This window comes from Gallus gallus, chromosome 3 (assembly GCF_016699485.2).
Source record: "Gallus gallus isolate bGalGal1 chromosome 3, bGalGal1.mat.broiler.GRCg7b, whole genome shotgun sequence".
Lineage (NCBI taxonomy): Eukaryota > Metazoa > Chordata > Aves > Galliformes > Phasianidae > Gallus > Gallus gallus.
The window spans coordinates 49,133,860-49,151,149 of NC_052534.1; the positions used below are offsets into that span (position 1 = coordinate 49,133,860).

Sequence of the window (17,290 nt, forward strand, 5' to 3'; positions counted from 1 at the left end):
CCTTATAGGAAATTACCACTGGATATAAGTGCTTTGGAACATTTGAGAAAGGTTTCCTTAACATAGAAAATAAGGCTAAAAAAAAAAGGAATTTGCATTTTTCTGCCACCAAATATTTTGGGGTTCAAAAAGTTTCAGGGAAAGACAAGATTTGGTATTGTTCTAAGTCAATTCACTATGGCTGAGGAAATGACGAGAAGGAAAATATTTCCCTGTTTCAGGAACCATGTGCGGCTCCAAGATAAGGCAAGCACTTGCTAATTTGAGTCCACAAGCAGGAAATGTGATGCATCCATTTCCTTTCAGACAAAAAAAAAAAAAAAAAAAAACTAGTTCCCTAGCAGCACAAAATCATTATTTCTACCACTAAGTCTCAGTTGTTCAGAAATCCATTGCTGCACTGTGGACATACTATTTAATAACTCTGATTTGGATGTTATGGATAGGAACAGTACTTACTCACCAGTTTCATGGCCACCAAAGTTTTGGGGTAAGGATTTTGTTTCTTCTTCTAGAATATTACTGAAGTAGATGCTGAGATTAGTTGTTAATTGCCTTAAAAAAAATATGTCTATACAAACCTTATGTTGCAAACAAAAATTAACGAATAGATTTTGCTATTATTTGTAGTGCAAAAGACTGTTTACCAAATGCTTCTTTGTCAAAGTTTTACCATGAGTTTTGATTAATCAAAGCAGTAGGATCCACCAGGGCAGAATTGATTGTTTGACAAAGCCCATTACTGAAGTCAGTGAAAAGGTGTCTATTGATTCGAGCGTGTTTCAGAACAGGTAGACATTCTCAACTGCTTAATGGATGTACCAACATGACAGACATGATTTGTTTCATCTACTGATGAAAAAGAGATAGCAAAAGCGAAACGTTGCAACTTTGGGAATAAACTCTCACTCTAACAAATTGTAAAATGATTGGTAGTTTTCTAAGGTATCTCACAATCAGATTTCCCTTACCTTTTCCTCGACATATATTTTTCTTATCATCCACTATGACCGATTTCCCTCATCCAAACTTGGAAATGATTTGTTAGCTGATATGTATACAGTGTGAAGTAAAAATATATGTTAAACTGAAACTCACTAGATGTAATTAGATTTAGTGAATTGTTCCTAAGAGACTTTGCAGAGAACCTTTCCATTCAGAAAGCTCTATCAACTCCTTTATTTAGCATTAACTGTACGAACGTATCATATGATCTATTTTTATCTCTCTTACCATTATTCTTGAGCAGTAGCCCCTTCAAGAATCTGTGCACTGTGTCAAGCTAAAAAATAATGTGCATCAGCAAATGGGAATTTTGTTACATATAAGAACCCCAGGAAAAAGTGGAAAATAACTATAAGAAGCTTTAGAGAAGCTCCTTCACTTCCTTAGCATATGAAGTAAGAGTCTGCTGAATGCCCGCCACATATTTCCTGTGCTGACACATATACTTTCCTACTGGGAGGTCACAAGCAACTCATTTCATTTTTGTATCTTAGGCTAGAAAGTGGAGTAATGATACTGGATGCCTTTGTGAAGCACTTAGAGATTAACTGAGGAAATAGAAATACTGTTATTAATGTTTAGTCTTTTACTGTCCGATGGATGGTAAGTTTCCGTAGAACAGAATTACTTGTAATTCTAAAATATCACTTTCAGAACAAAAATGGAAGTGCTATCATATGCACTTTAAGAATGCTTTTGTAAATATTCTGCCTGTTCTTAATGCAGACTTGATTTACTCTGAGACAAATTATTCATTCACAAGAAACAGGAAAGTTATATATAACTCTAGGAATTCACTAACAATAACGCTCAGATTTTTTGCAAGGTGTTCATCTTCATGATGAGTCAGAAAAGGTACACAAAAGGTACTTAAGAAATGAACTTAAATTCCACAGCATATTGTAATTCAAGGGGCTGTACTGGTGCTGCTGTTATTCAGTTATTTCATTCAAGGCTCCTCTCCATCACCAAACTCTGATATTTCAATGCCAAGAGCTGTTTCTGATGACACAGAACAGCACACGCTTGAGCTGTTTTACTGCAGAAAGGACCAGCATTGGCTCTCACTGGAATTACTCACCCAGCTTGCCAGGGACTGACTTTTCTCCAGCCACGATCACCTCCCTTTTGCCTGTTATCTGATAGCAGAGGAACCTTTGTGAAGAGCTCACACAACTTAGGAAGCAGAGGTGCTTCTTTTCTTATTTTACTGATAGAGTTTAGAAGGGTTAATAGCTTTCCACTCCCTTTCCTTTAGATATGCCATATGCAATATACTAGGGAGGGATACTACACTGTTCCATACAGTAGCCAGCATCAGAAGACAATGACTGACACAAACTCACTGTGGGAAAACATTGCTTAAAATGATAGAAGTGTTTGCTGACATCCTTGGAGAAGTGTGAGGTAACAATAAAACTACACAAATTAGATATAAATATATATTTTATTAAATGAATATGTAATATTTGAAGCTGTTGGCTTTTTTTCAGGATATGTTTTACAGTCTGTTTCATCTTTTTCTAAGCCACTTACCATGTTCTGCTGGGAATGTGAATACATTACCAAGTTGCAGATCCTTTTCCATGTGTGGTGAGTCCTCAGTAGCTCTCAAGGACTCTGCCAACATGTAAACTTCAGAATGTGTGCAAAAGCTTGCTGAGAGGAATTTGTGGGGAAAAAAAATAAATGCTGTAAAAATCGTTGTAGGGATTATGTTATAGGGATAGGGAACAGAATTACAGTTAATTTCTCAGCATTCATAAAGCACTTACTGTCCAACAGCTGGTTCTCTATTCTGGAAAACATACAGGCATCCTGTTTTCTGAAGGCGTCCAGTTTCCAATAGTAATTTCATACAACATCTTAGAAGTGACTCTAGGAATTTCAAATCAGTGAATAAACTGATTTTTCTCTAATTATATGTGAATACACAAATATTTTTACCACAGCTCCAGTCTACAATTCTGTTAGAAACACACACATGCATCTGCATAGGAAAAAAAACCAAGATTCATACATAATTTCGTATAAGTCACGATACATGAATAAATTAAGTAGCCTAAATCTTCTGTCTTAGCTCATTTCAAGTCCTTAACAAGTTTAAAAAATGAAAACATATAAAAAAAATTATAGCATGCTTTTGTTTGCAGGTTCAGTATAGAGACAATGACTATGCTGGAGAATTACTAGCATCTTCATCTGCAGATTCTGCAACAAGTCCAAATTCTTCCCTATTCATGTTTCACTGTCATCATTCTGCAGTATTTCTGAAATGCTAAAATTATGCAACAATATAAAACAGAAGAAACAAAGCAGTAATTCTGCTGGCCTAAACTCAGTTCTTGCAGAAAGAAATAAAAAAGGAATGTTAACATTCTCTTTTAGTTTAAATTCATCACTCTCGTGATAGAGATCCTGACCTTTTGAGCAAATGTAGTCTGTGTAAAGTGTAACAAGCACAGAAGTGGACATGCTGGAACTCACAAGTTTGTTGCATTCTCTCAAATTCTGATTCTCACTTTTTTAGTAGATCCCTACTACAGAGGTTGCACAGACTCTTCTTACGCATATTTGTTTTTTTCAGAGAAGTTGGCTGTGAGAATGCAGGAGCATTTCTCTTTTAGAGGCCAGCATTTATAAAGCCGTGTAACCTCTGCAGCCCTATTTTGCTGTAGGACTCCATAGCATGGTACTTTGGCAGAGACAGAAACACTTACAGGCAGTCTCTGCTGCAATTCAGCACTGTTGGTGTCACGTGGGACTGTAAACAGAAAATCTGCGTTAGATTTTTATTGGTAGTCTCAAAGGGAGATTTGTCGTGGCATTAGCTAAGTGAGAAATTCAGCATCTGGTACCCATCCATCAACTACTAATCTTATTTTTTATTGTTTTAATATAGTCTTTATTGAGTTCATTTTGATTTGTAAGTGAACAGTAGAAGCAAAGATGTTTCAGTTTTAACCAGGAGTGCATTTCTTGTAATTCCTAGAAGTATTTTCAGGCAGACACTATTAAATACAACAAATGGCTTTGAGACAATCCTATTCCTCCAGTGTAAGTGCTAAAATACTTTCAGATCAGGAAATTCAATTTAAGTAGTACATTTGATCAATATGACAACAGTAGAGAGAAAAAAATGTAAGCAGATCTTAATCGGTATAAACTTGGATTCCAAGACTATAATCCAGTCTAGTTTTACTCATCTATTTAAGTAATACAGCAACATTAAAATTACTTCCATTAAGATAATTAAGGAGATTTTTTTCCCCCTGAATTGTAATCCTGGGTGTTACTTGTCTGGTGTATGGAAAAGAAGGTTGTTTGCCCAACTGGCCTTCAGTATTTTAAGACTGAGAATGGTCTGGCACTGTCACGTTATGCATTATACCTTGACTTTTATAAGCTAAATGTGATTTTACATATAATGTCAAGTTTTACCTTGTCTTTCTCTTTTGTCTGTCCATTGATCTTCCTCTCATTAAAACGTGCTTAATTGCTTTAAAGAAGTCAGTCTATATGATCTGCTGGAAAATATGAGTAAATAGTTCACAGAAACAGAATCACAGAAACATTGGGGTCAGAAGCAACCTCTGCTGGTCATGTAGTCCAACCCTCGCTCAAGCAAGCCCACCCAGAGTAAGTTGCCCAGGACAACGTGCAGACAGTTTTTGAAAATTTCCACAACCTTTCTGGTTGTATCTTGAAGGCTTTACAACCTCTCTGCACAACCTGTTAATCAGCATATTCTAATATGCTGTATTGTGTTACCAGTCTAGCAATAATAGCTGTTAAGGATTTTGCACCATTCTCTTGTTTTAAGAACTGAAATACTACTTCTGCAGGGCAGCACTGACAGAAACTATAGCACAGCTCTCAAACATAGGGAAATTTAACCTAAATGGCTAGGTCTCACGTTTGTTCTGTATCTCTTCATCTGACAAACAATGACTACATCCTCAGTGATTACCTTGTCACTCAGACTTCCCAGAGTTCCCTGTCATGCACTTTCCTAATGATTCTGTTGTTTAAGACTTGAATTTCAGAGTCTGATTGATGTCTGGCTCATCAGGGATACTGAGCAAGCATTTAAGACTTGCAACTCAGGGTTTCACCTCACAGTATGTGAGGATGAAAGACTTAAATCCTGAGCAGATTTCTATCCCCGTTACAGTGAGAACCAACTGTGTGTAAACAAAACTTCCATCCACCTCTCCCACTTATTCTTTTCCAATCATATAAATGGCTCAGATCCCTACCGGGTTGCCTACCTAACTTTCTACCATTGACCTTTCTACCACTTCTTCCATTGTCTGCTCAATGTTTTCTCCTTTACTTTTTCAATCTTAAGCCTTGAAAATGCAAAAGTTTTATGCCTCCAAAGCTACCTTTCTGTGTACATACCCTTAAAGACCTCTAGTAGCAAATAGTAGTTTGTCATTCTTGCCCAGACTTGTTTTGAAGAGAGTACAATCCAAATGCTGTCACTGATTGGTTTTGGTACATTTTAGTTCTATGAGAACTTGGAGAATCCAATATAGATATATTCTAATGTAGAAAATAATGAATGGGAAGGAGGGTTGCAATTCCTAGTTTAATCAGAAGGCTGTCAGAATCCACTGTTTAAATAGATAGGAAACCCAAGGGAAAAATAATTGCCATGAAAACCTTTTTTCTTTACCATTTTAGGTAAGAAAATGTTGATCATACGGGCTAGCTTCTCTAAAATACATGCAAAATATTATCTGCACTAGAAAGTTCTATTTGTGTGAATGTTATAATTGCATGATAGAGGCTATAATACAGAAAGTAAAGACAGGGCAAGTCTATGAGTCTGCAGGTTTCTCTGATTTTATTGAAGAGTACATCTGCAAATATACCTAGACAATGGGTTAGTAGCTGCGTTGAGTGAAGCTAAGGGTGACACATAGCGTCACCCCCTCTCCTCCTGCAAGGAAGTTGCCAAAAACTTTTATCCATTTCAAAATGTGATTGAACTTCTGGCGAAGGGATCTTAACATGGTGTGTAATACATTTTTTTCCTCTAGGGAAACTAGAACTGCTTTATTTTTCTATGATCAACTTGAATTTAGAGCAGGATGGAACCCCAAAACATGTTAGTGACAACAATTATACTAGAAGGCAGATTTTAAGTAGGATTTCTGGAAGACAAGAATGCTCATTTCTTCACATTTCAAGTCTCTATTAAAAACAAGAGAGAAATACCCCGTACTGCTTCATATGAGCGCTGTGAAAACAGAGATGATAATGTGACAAAGAGTGACACAGTCAGATAGAAAGCTGATTCTATTTTTGTAAATGCTTCCTGTAAATACATATGTTCTACAATCCTAAGTTCCTCCTTCACCTCCTCAAATAAATGTTAAGATACCAGAAATTTAACAGTAATGTCATGTTTTCAGATCTTTTAATCAAAGATTTCACTTGAATGGGTAATGTTTTTTCCATGCTAGTTTTGCTTTTTTTTTTCCCCCATCACAAACATCACAGAGTGGGACTTCAGTCAGACCCTGAAAAAACAGAAATAACGTTTACACCAATAAAATTTAGCACTATCCCTACAGGAATCAAGACAGACTTTCTCCTCACCCCTCACAGGGCTGTGCGCCCTTCCATGCGCAGCAGTCTCAGAAAAACTGCTGTACATCTTTGGGAACAACAGAAAACTTCTTGAACAAACAGCAAGCAATCTCTTGATTTCTGATTGATTTTGTTATATGCTAACCCATATGAAAATCCTCTGACAGAAATGTAGAAAGTATCACATTTCTAAAACCCCTTGTACTTCTCAAATATTCTAGTGGCAAGAAGGTAATTAAAGTATTCCACACAATTTTGATAACAATCATAGTAGACAGAGAACTACTGGGGCAAGAAAGCCCTGTACACACCACTTCTCCTCTGGCTGAAACCTCTAAGATCTCTAGAAGGAAGAGGGAACTACCAGATCAGGATCATCAGAAGAGCCTCCTGTTTCCTGCTTCCTCAACTACAGCCCTGAGCTGATTTGGGATGTCATAATGCAGCAGCAAACAGCCTAGGATAGTGACTCAGGCAGGACAAGTCTTTCATTTTACTAGTGCCGATGCTATGAGAAACAGTTACGAGGCTTTGAGTTTAACAAAAAAAAAAAAAAAAAAAATACAGCATATGATGGTGAGGCATCAGAACTTAAAGCTAACATGCCTAAATATCTGTCCCTCACTGGCAACGTGACAGCAATATATCTGTTTTATAGCACCCGGGACCCCCACCTTCTCCTGTGAATTCCTCCCAAAATACTACTATCACCCATGATAAATATAACTATGACTTATGATGTAATAAGAAAGGTGTTGATCATCTTCCTCATGACATGTTCAGGGTATACCATGTCTCTGTTCTCAATCACGTGTATTTGAGAAGTACTGATCAGAAGGCCAGATATTCAGCTGAATTTCTTCCTCATGTGGCAGTATTTTTTGCTGGATCTGCTGTGCCTGTGTGATTTATTGCCTTCCAGTGTTGCTGAAAAGCACATGAAGCAGCTAACAAACATGCTGCACTGTTCCTTCTAACACTTCGTATGGTGGTTCCAAAATATTGTAGGAAGTCAGCACTTCCTCTCTATTTCACCAGGGAGGGGAGTCAAGGTCATACGCTAAATCTAAACATATTCTGCCCACACTGATTTCCCCAAGAAAAAGAACTATATCTTAGCCTGATGCTGTGTTTTATTTTCTGTCTAGCTTTTGATGGTACTATTATCTATCCACTAATAGACTGTTACTGTTTTATATAAACCCCAAACAAGAATTTGTATCAGATAAATCATATATGCTTTTCTCAAGGTCCAGACTATTCTAATTTTAATATAATCATACATATTTTACTACCAGTGAAGTTAAAAATCTGACAAGCATGTGAAACTTAGTGTTTCCATCATAGAAGCAAAGAGGATTTTATCATTAATCAGCTTTTGCATTCAGGAAGCTAGTATGCAAGTCTATTCCCTTAAATGCAGGCTTGTCAAAGAGATACAAGTAGATACTAATGACGGCCCTTTTTCCCCTGCCCTTGCCATTCTTCTGGCAAGTCCAAAGAAAAGCGTATTACCATAGCTGGATGAAAGAAACAAAACTGTGTTGTGAGACAAGCCTTATTCTTACACACTGACTATTCCTTTTTGTGTATGAATTTTTCTTTTAAATGTGCGCCTGTCGTCCTCATGGTGTGTTTTGTTGCCTCCTAATTACTGGTCCTTTTCTCCTTTCCTTTCCCTGTCCCAACCCCCGCCATCCAACCACTGATTTATCAAGCACCTAACCATCTTTGACAGAAAGGATATAAATCTAAGGTAGTAGATTGATGAGGCAAAGTTTCTTCATGATATTATTTAAATATTAATTGAAAACGAAGTGCATACATATTTTCACAGGTACACCTTCTATATTGACTAAGTATGTGTCGCTGCTTCTTGTCACATGAATTGTCTGCCAAGAGAGTAATGCTTTAGTTATCCACTGGATTCAGAAATCTCATTTTCAGGGAAAGTATATTTCTTTGTACAAGCATTAGACTAGTAGACGCGTTAGCATACCAGAGACACAACAAAGGATACTTAATGCCATGCTTCCTGCCCAAGACAAACTCCACATAGCAGCACGCTCAACTGCTAGAGCCTAGCAGGATTCAGATTCATGGTTAATACATTCTGGGCATGCTGAGATACTGTCTCAGTTCTTTGGCTGGAAATTTTTGAAGGCAAGTGCTCTGTATCTATACTCAGTTCTCCATTTTGTCACTGTAGCTCATTCAACCAGGAGCTGAAAACCTTTATTTATATATAGCCATATGAATGACTATAAGCGGTGCTATCAGCCTAATGCAGAGGATCAGTCTGAAGCACGCAGATGACATGAGATGCCCACAATAAAAAAGGACCACAAAAATACAATCAAGAGTCAGGAATTAGCCTTTTTGTCTTTGTAGGACTGTCTTCATTTCATAACCATATTTCTTTAACTACTTCTTATTTGTCTACTTTCAAAGTAGGAAGCTCCATTTCCTATACAACCTTAATAAAGGCTACTTAGTCAAATTTCATATTGTATAATTCTTACATTTGTATAAATCAAGTCTAAATCATGTGCCTAACAGCTCCTAAAAAACAACATTTTAAAAGTAATCTATTGCATTCTTGGGATGCTGTGGATTTGGCTCCAAGATGATTAATAAATCCCCTTTCTCCTCAGGAGATGGAAGAGAAACGCAGGAGAGTTTGATTTTCATGTATTGAAAAACAAGGTTTTTATTGAAAAACTTCAGAATTGTCTGCTAAAACACTTCAATCAAAGCTACATCAATAATACAGATATATACAGGGTTGTTACTAAATGACATCTATGAATTATTCAGCAAAATATTTGGGGGATAAAAAGACATCATGTTCAATACAATGCCAAAACTACTTTGGGCTCTGACACGTGCTTGCTGAAGAACACAGCCAAGGTGTTTTCTTCTTCTCAGAAGAGGCCTCTGCGTTACTTCTCTAGCATCTTTTTTACCAGAAAATAAATTCCCTATTCCCTATCTCAGACATTTTAATTCAAAATCCAGCTTTTTAACTCAGACTTGTGATATATTTGACCATTCAACTCTCATAATTTCCTTTTAAAACCATTGCTTTAAAAATTACATTGATGCTATCTCTCAGTTAACCCATGTAATGGAAGAACAAGTCAACCTAATAGACATGTGACTTCTGTTGAAGCTTGTTGTGGTTGCACAGGTTTTTGTCAATATCACTTAATTAGGCCTCCCAGATCACACTGAAGTAGATACTCAGGTTCACATTTGGTGCAAGAAAAATCCAAAACTGACAGACGGTCACACAGAAAGTACTAGGAGAAGGCAAGCTCAAATTATTCTATCACAGATAACTGAAAAGTACAGTACTACCACATGTAAAAGTACTTACGTAGTCTCAAAATCACATATTTAATGTGATATCCAGCGTCTGAGGAAGATAGCAGGAACGTAGCAGGAAGTTTGTTTGCACTACTAGATTATAACGTTATAATGTGATGGAAAACACAACAATGACAATGGGAAAGCAGAGTCGTAGGCTGCAGCAAGTGAGGATAAGCCCAAGAACAGCAGCCAAAACTACAAAACTACAGAAACAAAGGAAAAAAGCTGCTTACCTTCCAGAGGCCTACAGGCAGGCAGTGATCTCCAGTGACATACTCTCACCTCCACTGCCAACCCCTAAATGAGGTCTGGGAACGGGTGAATCCTGGCTCCATCCCTTCCAGTCACTCAGGGGCATTGCATACACCTGAGCTGCCCTGGGCCCCTGGGTTGGCCCTGCCTTCCCACCAGGTGCTCAATCAGTGCTTCAGGCTGTGACCTGGCATTTCTGCTACATAGATATAGTTCAAATATCTCTGCAGTTAAAAATAAATAAATAAAAGTGATCTAAATACAGGCTCCTCTTCTTGCTACTTGAACACCTATTTATTAGATACTGGTTAGTATTACTGAATATTGATCAGTATTCATCGAAGTTCACAAATGGTTCCTCCTCTTCCTATTCTTCAAATTTGGACAACATTCTGTAGTTTTAGCTATCTCAAAATAAATAAATAAATATTGAAAGACAATAAATAAAACACTAAATACTATTTTCATTCAAAATTGTCTTTGAGTAGGCATAACCCATGTTAAAGCTCTCAGCAGAGTACCCTGCGGCAATTTTTCAAAGGCAAAAGTGTTCTGAATGAGAAGAGACTCTTCTTGAGAAATTTTTAAGCTTCCTGAAGCTGTGTCTGGGTTTTTAGTTTCAGACCACAGGCAGTAGGATTGCTGTAGTAGGACTGAGGACGATACATGGCCTGTAGGCTTCCCAGCAACCTGAAAAATCTGTGCTTTGTTCTAACACTGGATTTCTTCTGTTTCCCTGAAGGTAGCTTTTTTGTTTGTTTACTCTTTTTTAAAAAGAATTTCAAGAAATCCTCTTTGATATTAGAACATCATTCTATTCACTTATCCTCTGTCCATACAGGAAATGATTTTATTCTCAGGCTCTGTAAAATAATCTTATCAATTAAATAATAACAATAAAGCCATATTGCACTGTGGAAAATTGTGTTTTATTGTTTGATTTAGATCCATGCAGAGGACATTTAGCTTAGGCCTGTGCTCTGGTTTTTTTGAGGTTGATAAGAATTTCTTGCCAGAGGACTCTGCTGCACATGCAAAAAAAAGATCACAATTACATTACTGTCTTTGTAATGCATCAGGAATTACAATGAAACCATGCAGTAACAAAGTTTCTATCTCTGCGCAGAGGAATCTGTGCTTTGTTTTGTGCAGTTATGCCAAAGGCATGAAATTAAACATGGTGACATCTCTATCTTAGATGTTTCCTTCTGGTTATTATAATTACTCTTTATTTATCATTCCAGTAAAAAAATCAAACTGCCAGTAATATCAAAGCAACATTATTACATCTGCGTTGGTTTATAGGATTTTGTTCAGCTGTTCTGGATTTTTAACCCAGTGAATGATAGTAAAAACAAACAAACAAACAAAAATGAAAATATACTCTTATAGACAAAGTTCATTCTGGACACCATTAGACAGCAAGAAATAGGAACTGACCTCATCACATTTCACCATCAGCACAGATATTTGCAAAGAAACACAAATCAGTACAAACTATACTTCACTAGCCTTCTAAATATTTATTTATGTTGTGCTTTACCATACATGACTTTCAATACCTCTGAAAATGCCAGTTCCAAAGTGCTTATGGCAGAGCAACTCAGAGTCTGAGTTTTCAGGTACTACAAGCTTCTCTGTTATCCTTCATCCAGGTGTTTATGCAGTTTTTTCTTTTTCTTTTCCTTTTTCTTTCTCTTTCTCTTGCTCTTTCTCTTTCTCTCTCTCTCTCTCTCTTTTTTTTTTTTTTTTAATTCCATTTAATTAGAATTAGAGTAATTTACATACTATTTAGATTTCTTAACATGAATTTCCAGCAGAGGGCAATCTTGTTTCTAAGTAGGTGGCTTGTTTGAAAATTTAACCTGCTAGCAAACAGCTGTTCCCTCTGCTTTTCAAACACAGGATTCATCCAAAGACACAGACAATGCCATTTTTTTCCTTGCCAATTTCTTAATTTACTTGCAGATAATTCTGGAACTTTTTTGCTTGCCTGATCAAAGAACATCTTAGGAACTGCACAAAATGATGTCTATTTGGGTCTTGAGCTTTCACTGTTCTATCTTTTTTTTTTTTTTTTTTTTTTTTTTTTTTGAGACAGGATTAACTATTTTAAAAAAAGGTTTGATTGGTATTTTTTAATCTTTAATATTTGAGTGTGGATACTCCACTCATGGACTATCTGTTCTGGCTTCTACCTGTCCTCATAGATAGAAACACCTTTTACAATTTTAATCTGAATTTCCTTTATTTTATTCTTTATTTCTGTACTTTTTACCTGGTTCATAGTGGACATAAAAGCTTTATTTACAGCAACAGTTCATTCATTAGTGGGAGAATTACATTCTGTGGCTACAGAAAATAATCTAGCACTGGCATAGGTAGAATAAATCTTCTGTTACAAGCTGTGTTTGAGGGTTGAATGACCTTTCTGACAGTCTAACTATCTTATTAACACTTGTGTTCTGTACGGCCTGCCTTTCTTTTGGTTCTTCTCACAGATTCTATTTACCAGACCTCACCATCCTCATCTGCATGCTTCCTGGATGTCACAGGTGCTTGAATCAATTTGTGTTTTAGAAAGTCTCTTTCCCTCTTTTCACAAATACCACGTGACCTTTCTTAACATTTGCCATGACTAAGACCACAACTGACTGCTTTCACAAAGAAACCAATTCACCCACCCTGATGAATCATGGACTTCCTACAAATGATCGATGAGAGGCTGGTTTGCCAATAAAGTTAGTGGCAGTGATCAGGAAGATAGTAATTTCAACACTTATCAGCTACAGAGAATTTTTTTTTTTTTTTTTCTGAACTCAAACAACAGCATCATAGGAGCAGGCTTCCAGCCTCAAGCTAAGTTCTCTTGGAGCTCCTAGAGCTGAAATAAAATTACTTCAGATCTTTTGTACTGGGAAAAATAGTAGCACTTTGGGCCCAGGTTGTTCTTCCTTTTCATGTTCGCTGCCTAGGATTTGTGAAACGAACAGTCCAGCTCCCCCAGCTTATGTATGCATATTTACTAGGGCTGCAGGGAGATCTTATGAGTTCATTAAAACTTTAATATGTTTGGACTGCTCCTGTCTGGTTCTGCATGAATCAGGCTGTGTTACAAATATTCACTGTTGACTGTGATGACCCTCATTTCAAAAGGCAAACAGTATCTGAATCTTTCTTGTCAGGTTATTAGATTTGTCATTCATAAGTGCAGTTCATACTTAAATACACTAGCTGGTGCTCTGCACTAAGTTGTGCAGTATTCAGGAATGAATTCCCATTCTGGTTTGCAGGTTTTTGTATCATCTTTTGTCACTGAGCGCTCATTTTGGGGAAAAAGAAATTTCATGGTGAAGCAGAAAGTGAGCTGAATTTCCTTGTATTTGAGATTAAAGTCTCTGCCACTTGTCAAGGTCTTTCATGTCTGGGACAAGACAGGATGTATGCAAGTGTATGTCCATATAGGGGGAGGATGGCTCACTTACTTGGACAAGATTTTAGTCACTGGCATGTGGCGTGCCATGAAGGAAAGAGTTAATAAAAATTTGAGAAGGAAAAGATTAAAATGAAAAAAAAAATAGAATTCTAAAATTTGAATGGAAAATACAAAAACAGCTCTTTTTCACTATGCAACATAATATTATGTTCTGAGATATCTCATTTTTCATACAGCTAAAATCAAGCAACTTGTAGGTGATATGTTCTATCAACAAGCTTGCTGGATCCCACATGCAATGAAGTTTGCATGTCATGCACTTACTGAGCAAGTGGAAAGAACAGACGGGAAAACTACTCTTAGTCACTGAAGTAAATGAAAAGGAACATGAACTAACATTATATGCATAAGACATCTTTATAACAAGCTAAGTTCTAATGCAGAGCAATGCCATTCTTGACTCACAAACTACCTTACCACTTTTAACTTTTAAAACTACCTTATTATTTCTATTTTAATGGAGAAACTGCAAAAAAATTAATAGCTCCAAAACATGAAGAAGATTGCAATATTTGAGTAATCTACTAGAAATAAGTGATCTACCAGTCATCTACCAGAGATGAAATGTATAGCTATCATCATAAGGATGTTATCTACCACCTTACACTTGGCAATAGTACTATTGGATGAGATGCTTTAAAGACTGACTGGCCCATTTTTGGTAATTATAGGAAATGATGCAGTTCAGATTCAAGCTATATGTACACTAAATGTCGCTTTTTCATCTCTCTGCTCTTTGCATTTAGTACTTATCCCCCTTCTTCCCCTGCTGCCCTGGTTCTTACCCTGGGAAACTCTCCCTGAAGTTGCTACTCTCATGATTTAAATGATATTACTACTGCTTCATGAACTTGGCCAGCTGAAGAGTGAGCATAGTGGCAGGAAAATTATGTGTCTGTCTTAACTTTTCACAGTGCTGAATTAATCAGGCTGTGTTGATAATTTTCTGGTCAAATATACTCAACTTATTTCTTCTCAGAAGACTTGCAGATTGATTGTCCCTGCTACTGATGCCTGAATTGGATGGGGGATACTTGTTTCAAAAGCACCTTCCCAGACATTCTATCATCTTTACTAATAAGATTTCCAAATATCTTCTGTGTGGATTGTACAATATATTAAGGACTTGCTGGATACTATAAACTTGATAGGATGCATAGTAATGCTTCAGATATATAGCTCATGGAATCATGGAATAATTTGAGTTGGAAGGGACACTTAAAGGTAATGTGGTTCTACTCTCTTGCAATAAACAGGGACACCTACAACTAGATCAGTTTGCCCAGAGCCCCATCCAACCTGACCTTGAATGTCTCCAGGAAGAGGGCATGCACCACCACTCTGGGCGACATGTTCCAGTGCCTAACCACTCTCATTGTAAAAAACTTTTTTCATATATCCAGTCTAAATCTCCCATCTTTTAGTTTTAAATCATTTCCCTTTGTCCTATCACAACAGATTCTGCTAAAGAGCCTGTTGTAAAAGGCTTAATGAAGTCTGCAACAACTACAGCAGGGGAAAAAAAAAAAAAAAAAAAAAAAGGTAGATTCTGAAACTCCAACCTTTTTAACATGGATACAGTGGAAGGACCATAGATAAGAAAGTTGATGAAGCTAATGTATCAAATTGTTAATCTTGCAGCAGGCTTGGATTATGTTTTGTTTCCTTTTGTTTCTGACATTGTACTTGGAAGTCTCATGGTTTTCATTGTTGAAAAGCTTTTATCCTTTGTCTCAGCTGCTGTTGAGGATCAGATGAGGTAAAATTGACTGAGATGAGATGCCCAATCTTTTCATTTGTAACATAAGCAAATAAAGAAGACACTGTGAGTAACCTGAGAAACATACTGTTCAAAACATATTTAGAGAACCAGCACCAAGGAAGTTAGTGTCAGCATCCCTACCTTGTCCCCAAATGCTTTTTCCTCTTCTTTTCAAAGCAGAGGACAGAACAGCATGCACAACCCTCAGTAAACCATGGGATATTGTAACAGCTCCCTAGAAGGCACATCCTAGCAGTATTGCACTTGCTCTCCTAAAAGGCTAGATCTGCCCAGGCACTGCCCAGATTAAGGATGAGAAAAACAACTCTGTGCAAGCCAGCTGTTTCCCTGAAAATCCCAGGTGCAGCAAGTCCCACTCTGCCTTTGATTTTTTCTGTTTTGTAGTATTTTCTCCAATGCACCTCAGGGCTGTGATCACTGGACGTTCTAAAGAGGAAATCAATGAGCATAGATTCAGTGCAAGTTTTTGAACTGAATTACATTTCAACAAAATTCGTCCTCTTCAGGGAGTCAACAAAAAGCAAGTTTGGCCTATTAGGGTGCTCCTGCTGTTCCCACTGAAGTCAGGGATAGTCTGGGGAGAGAAAGAAAAAAGTACCAGTAACCCATAGATCTAGTGATATTTCTATAATAGGAACTAGAAGAATCAAACGTTGATATAAATTGAAATGAGAGGATATGAGTTACTACATAGGGACTGCAATAATCAGAGTTAGCCCAGATGAGTTTCCCCAAGGATTAAGTAGACCCTCTATTTCTGCATTCAAACATAGAGGTAGACAAATAAGAGAATAAAAGAAGTTAAAGAAAATGGAGGTATTATCAAAAAGGATAATTGCCTGTGCTGTACCTCCAGCACAGGGGAACTGCACATGGGAAAGACTGAAGAGCTACACTCAATACCTTTGTCAATTCCCTCATCTGCTTTTAACTGTAAAGCACTGATTAGATTGCAAAGGTGGTGAAAATTATGGCTAGAGGGATAAAGGGACAAACCCTTGCCATAGTGAATGGCAGTCCCAGAGTCAAACATGCTGGTTTGTCTAACAGAGCTTCACATGAGCCTCACAGAAAGCACCTTTCTACTAGAGTCAGGAGCCCAAATAGAAGCAGGGATACTGGGAAGCATCACAGACCCCTGTGTTTGGAGAATTTCTTGACCATCTCAAAATATAATAATGTAACTAGTATTCTAGGCAAGATGTGATGGAAATCAATCTAAGAAAGGATTAACTCTTGCTCCTCTTTCCCATGTCTGTGCTGGGACAAGAGTAGGGGTGCTCAGACTGCAGATCTGGTCTTTGGGAAGATGTCTTTAGAACACCTCTTTGGCTCTCCTCACTGAGGGTAACCAAGATCTGACTCTTCCTTCCCATCTTCAGGAGTATGAGGAGGAATTTGCAGTAGCAGAAGACAAACACACTAAAATAGCTTAATAGACTGCTTCTCACATAAAGAATAATGGCACAGTAGGGCCTGCCACGTCTCTGAAGATATCTTTATAAAGCGCAGAATCATTATGTGTTTGTCAAAGGCTGCTGATGGTGATGGGGCTCTGATCTGCAGTCAGGTGTTGTAATGCAGGATGCTGCTGCTCATGATCTCCTGCAAAAACAGAACAAACATTTGTCCTTTGGCTGCTGTTTGCCAAGACAAGAGTTTCTTAGTATTAAAAATGAGGGCTTGAAGAAAAATAATATTTTGAGGTCAAGTCTGGTCCGCCTCTGATCAAAAGGACAACAAAGTGTTTCTAACAGGGAGATGTGCATTGCAGTAGTATG

The 17,290-nt window shown here is 37.3% G+C and overlaps 1 protein-coding gene across 2 annotated transcripts in view; it reads left to right on the forward strand.

The window, feature by feature from the left end:
• The first annotated feature begins 350 nt into the window (after positions 1-350).
• Positions 351-17,290, forward strand: part of MYCT1 (myc target 1) — a 30,360-nt gene continuing 13,420 nt past the window's right edge. For both annotated transcript variants that reach the window (XM_004935636.5, XM_419680.8), the window contains exon 1: positions 351-490. In XM_004935636.5, the coding sequence (XP_004935693.1) occupies positions 434-490 (57 nt within the window). In that variant the 5' untranslated portion in view covers positions 351-433. The remainder of the gene's footprint in view (positions 491-17,290) is intronic.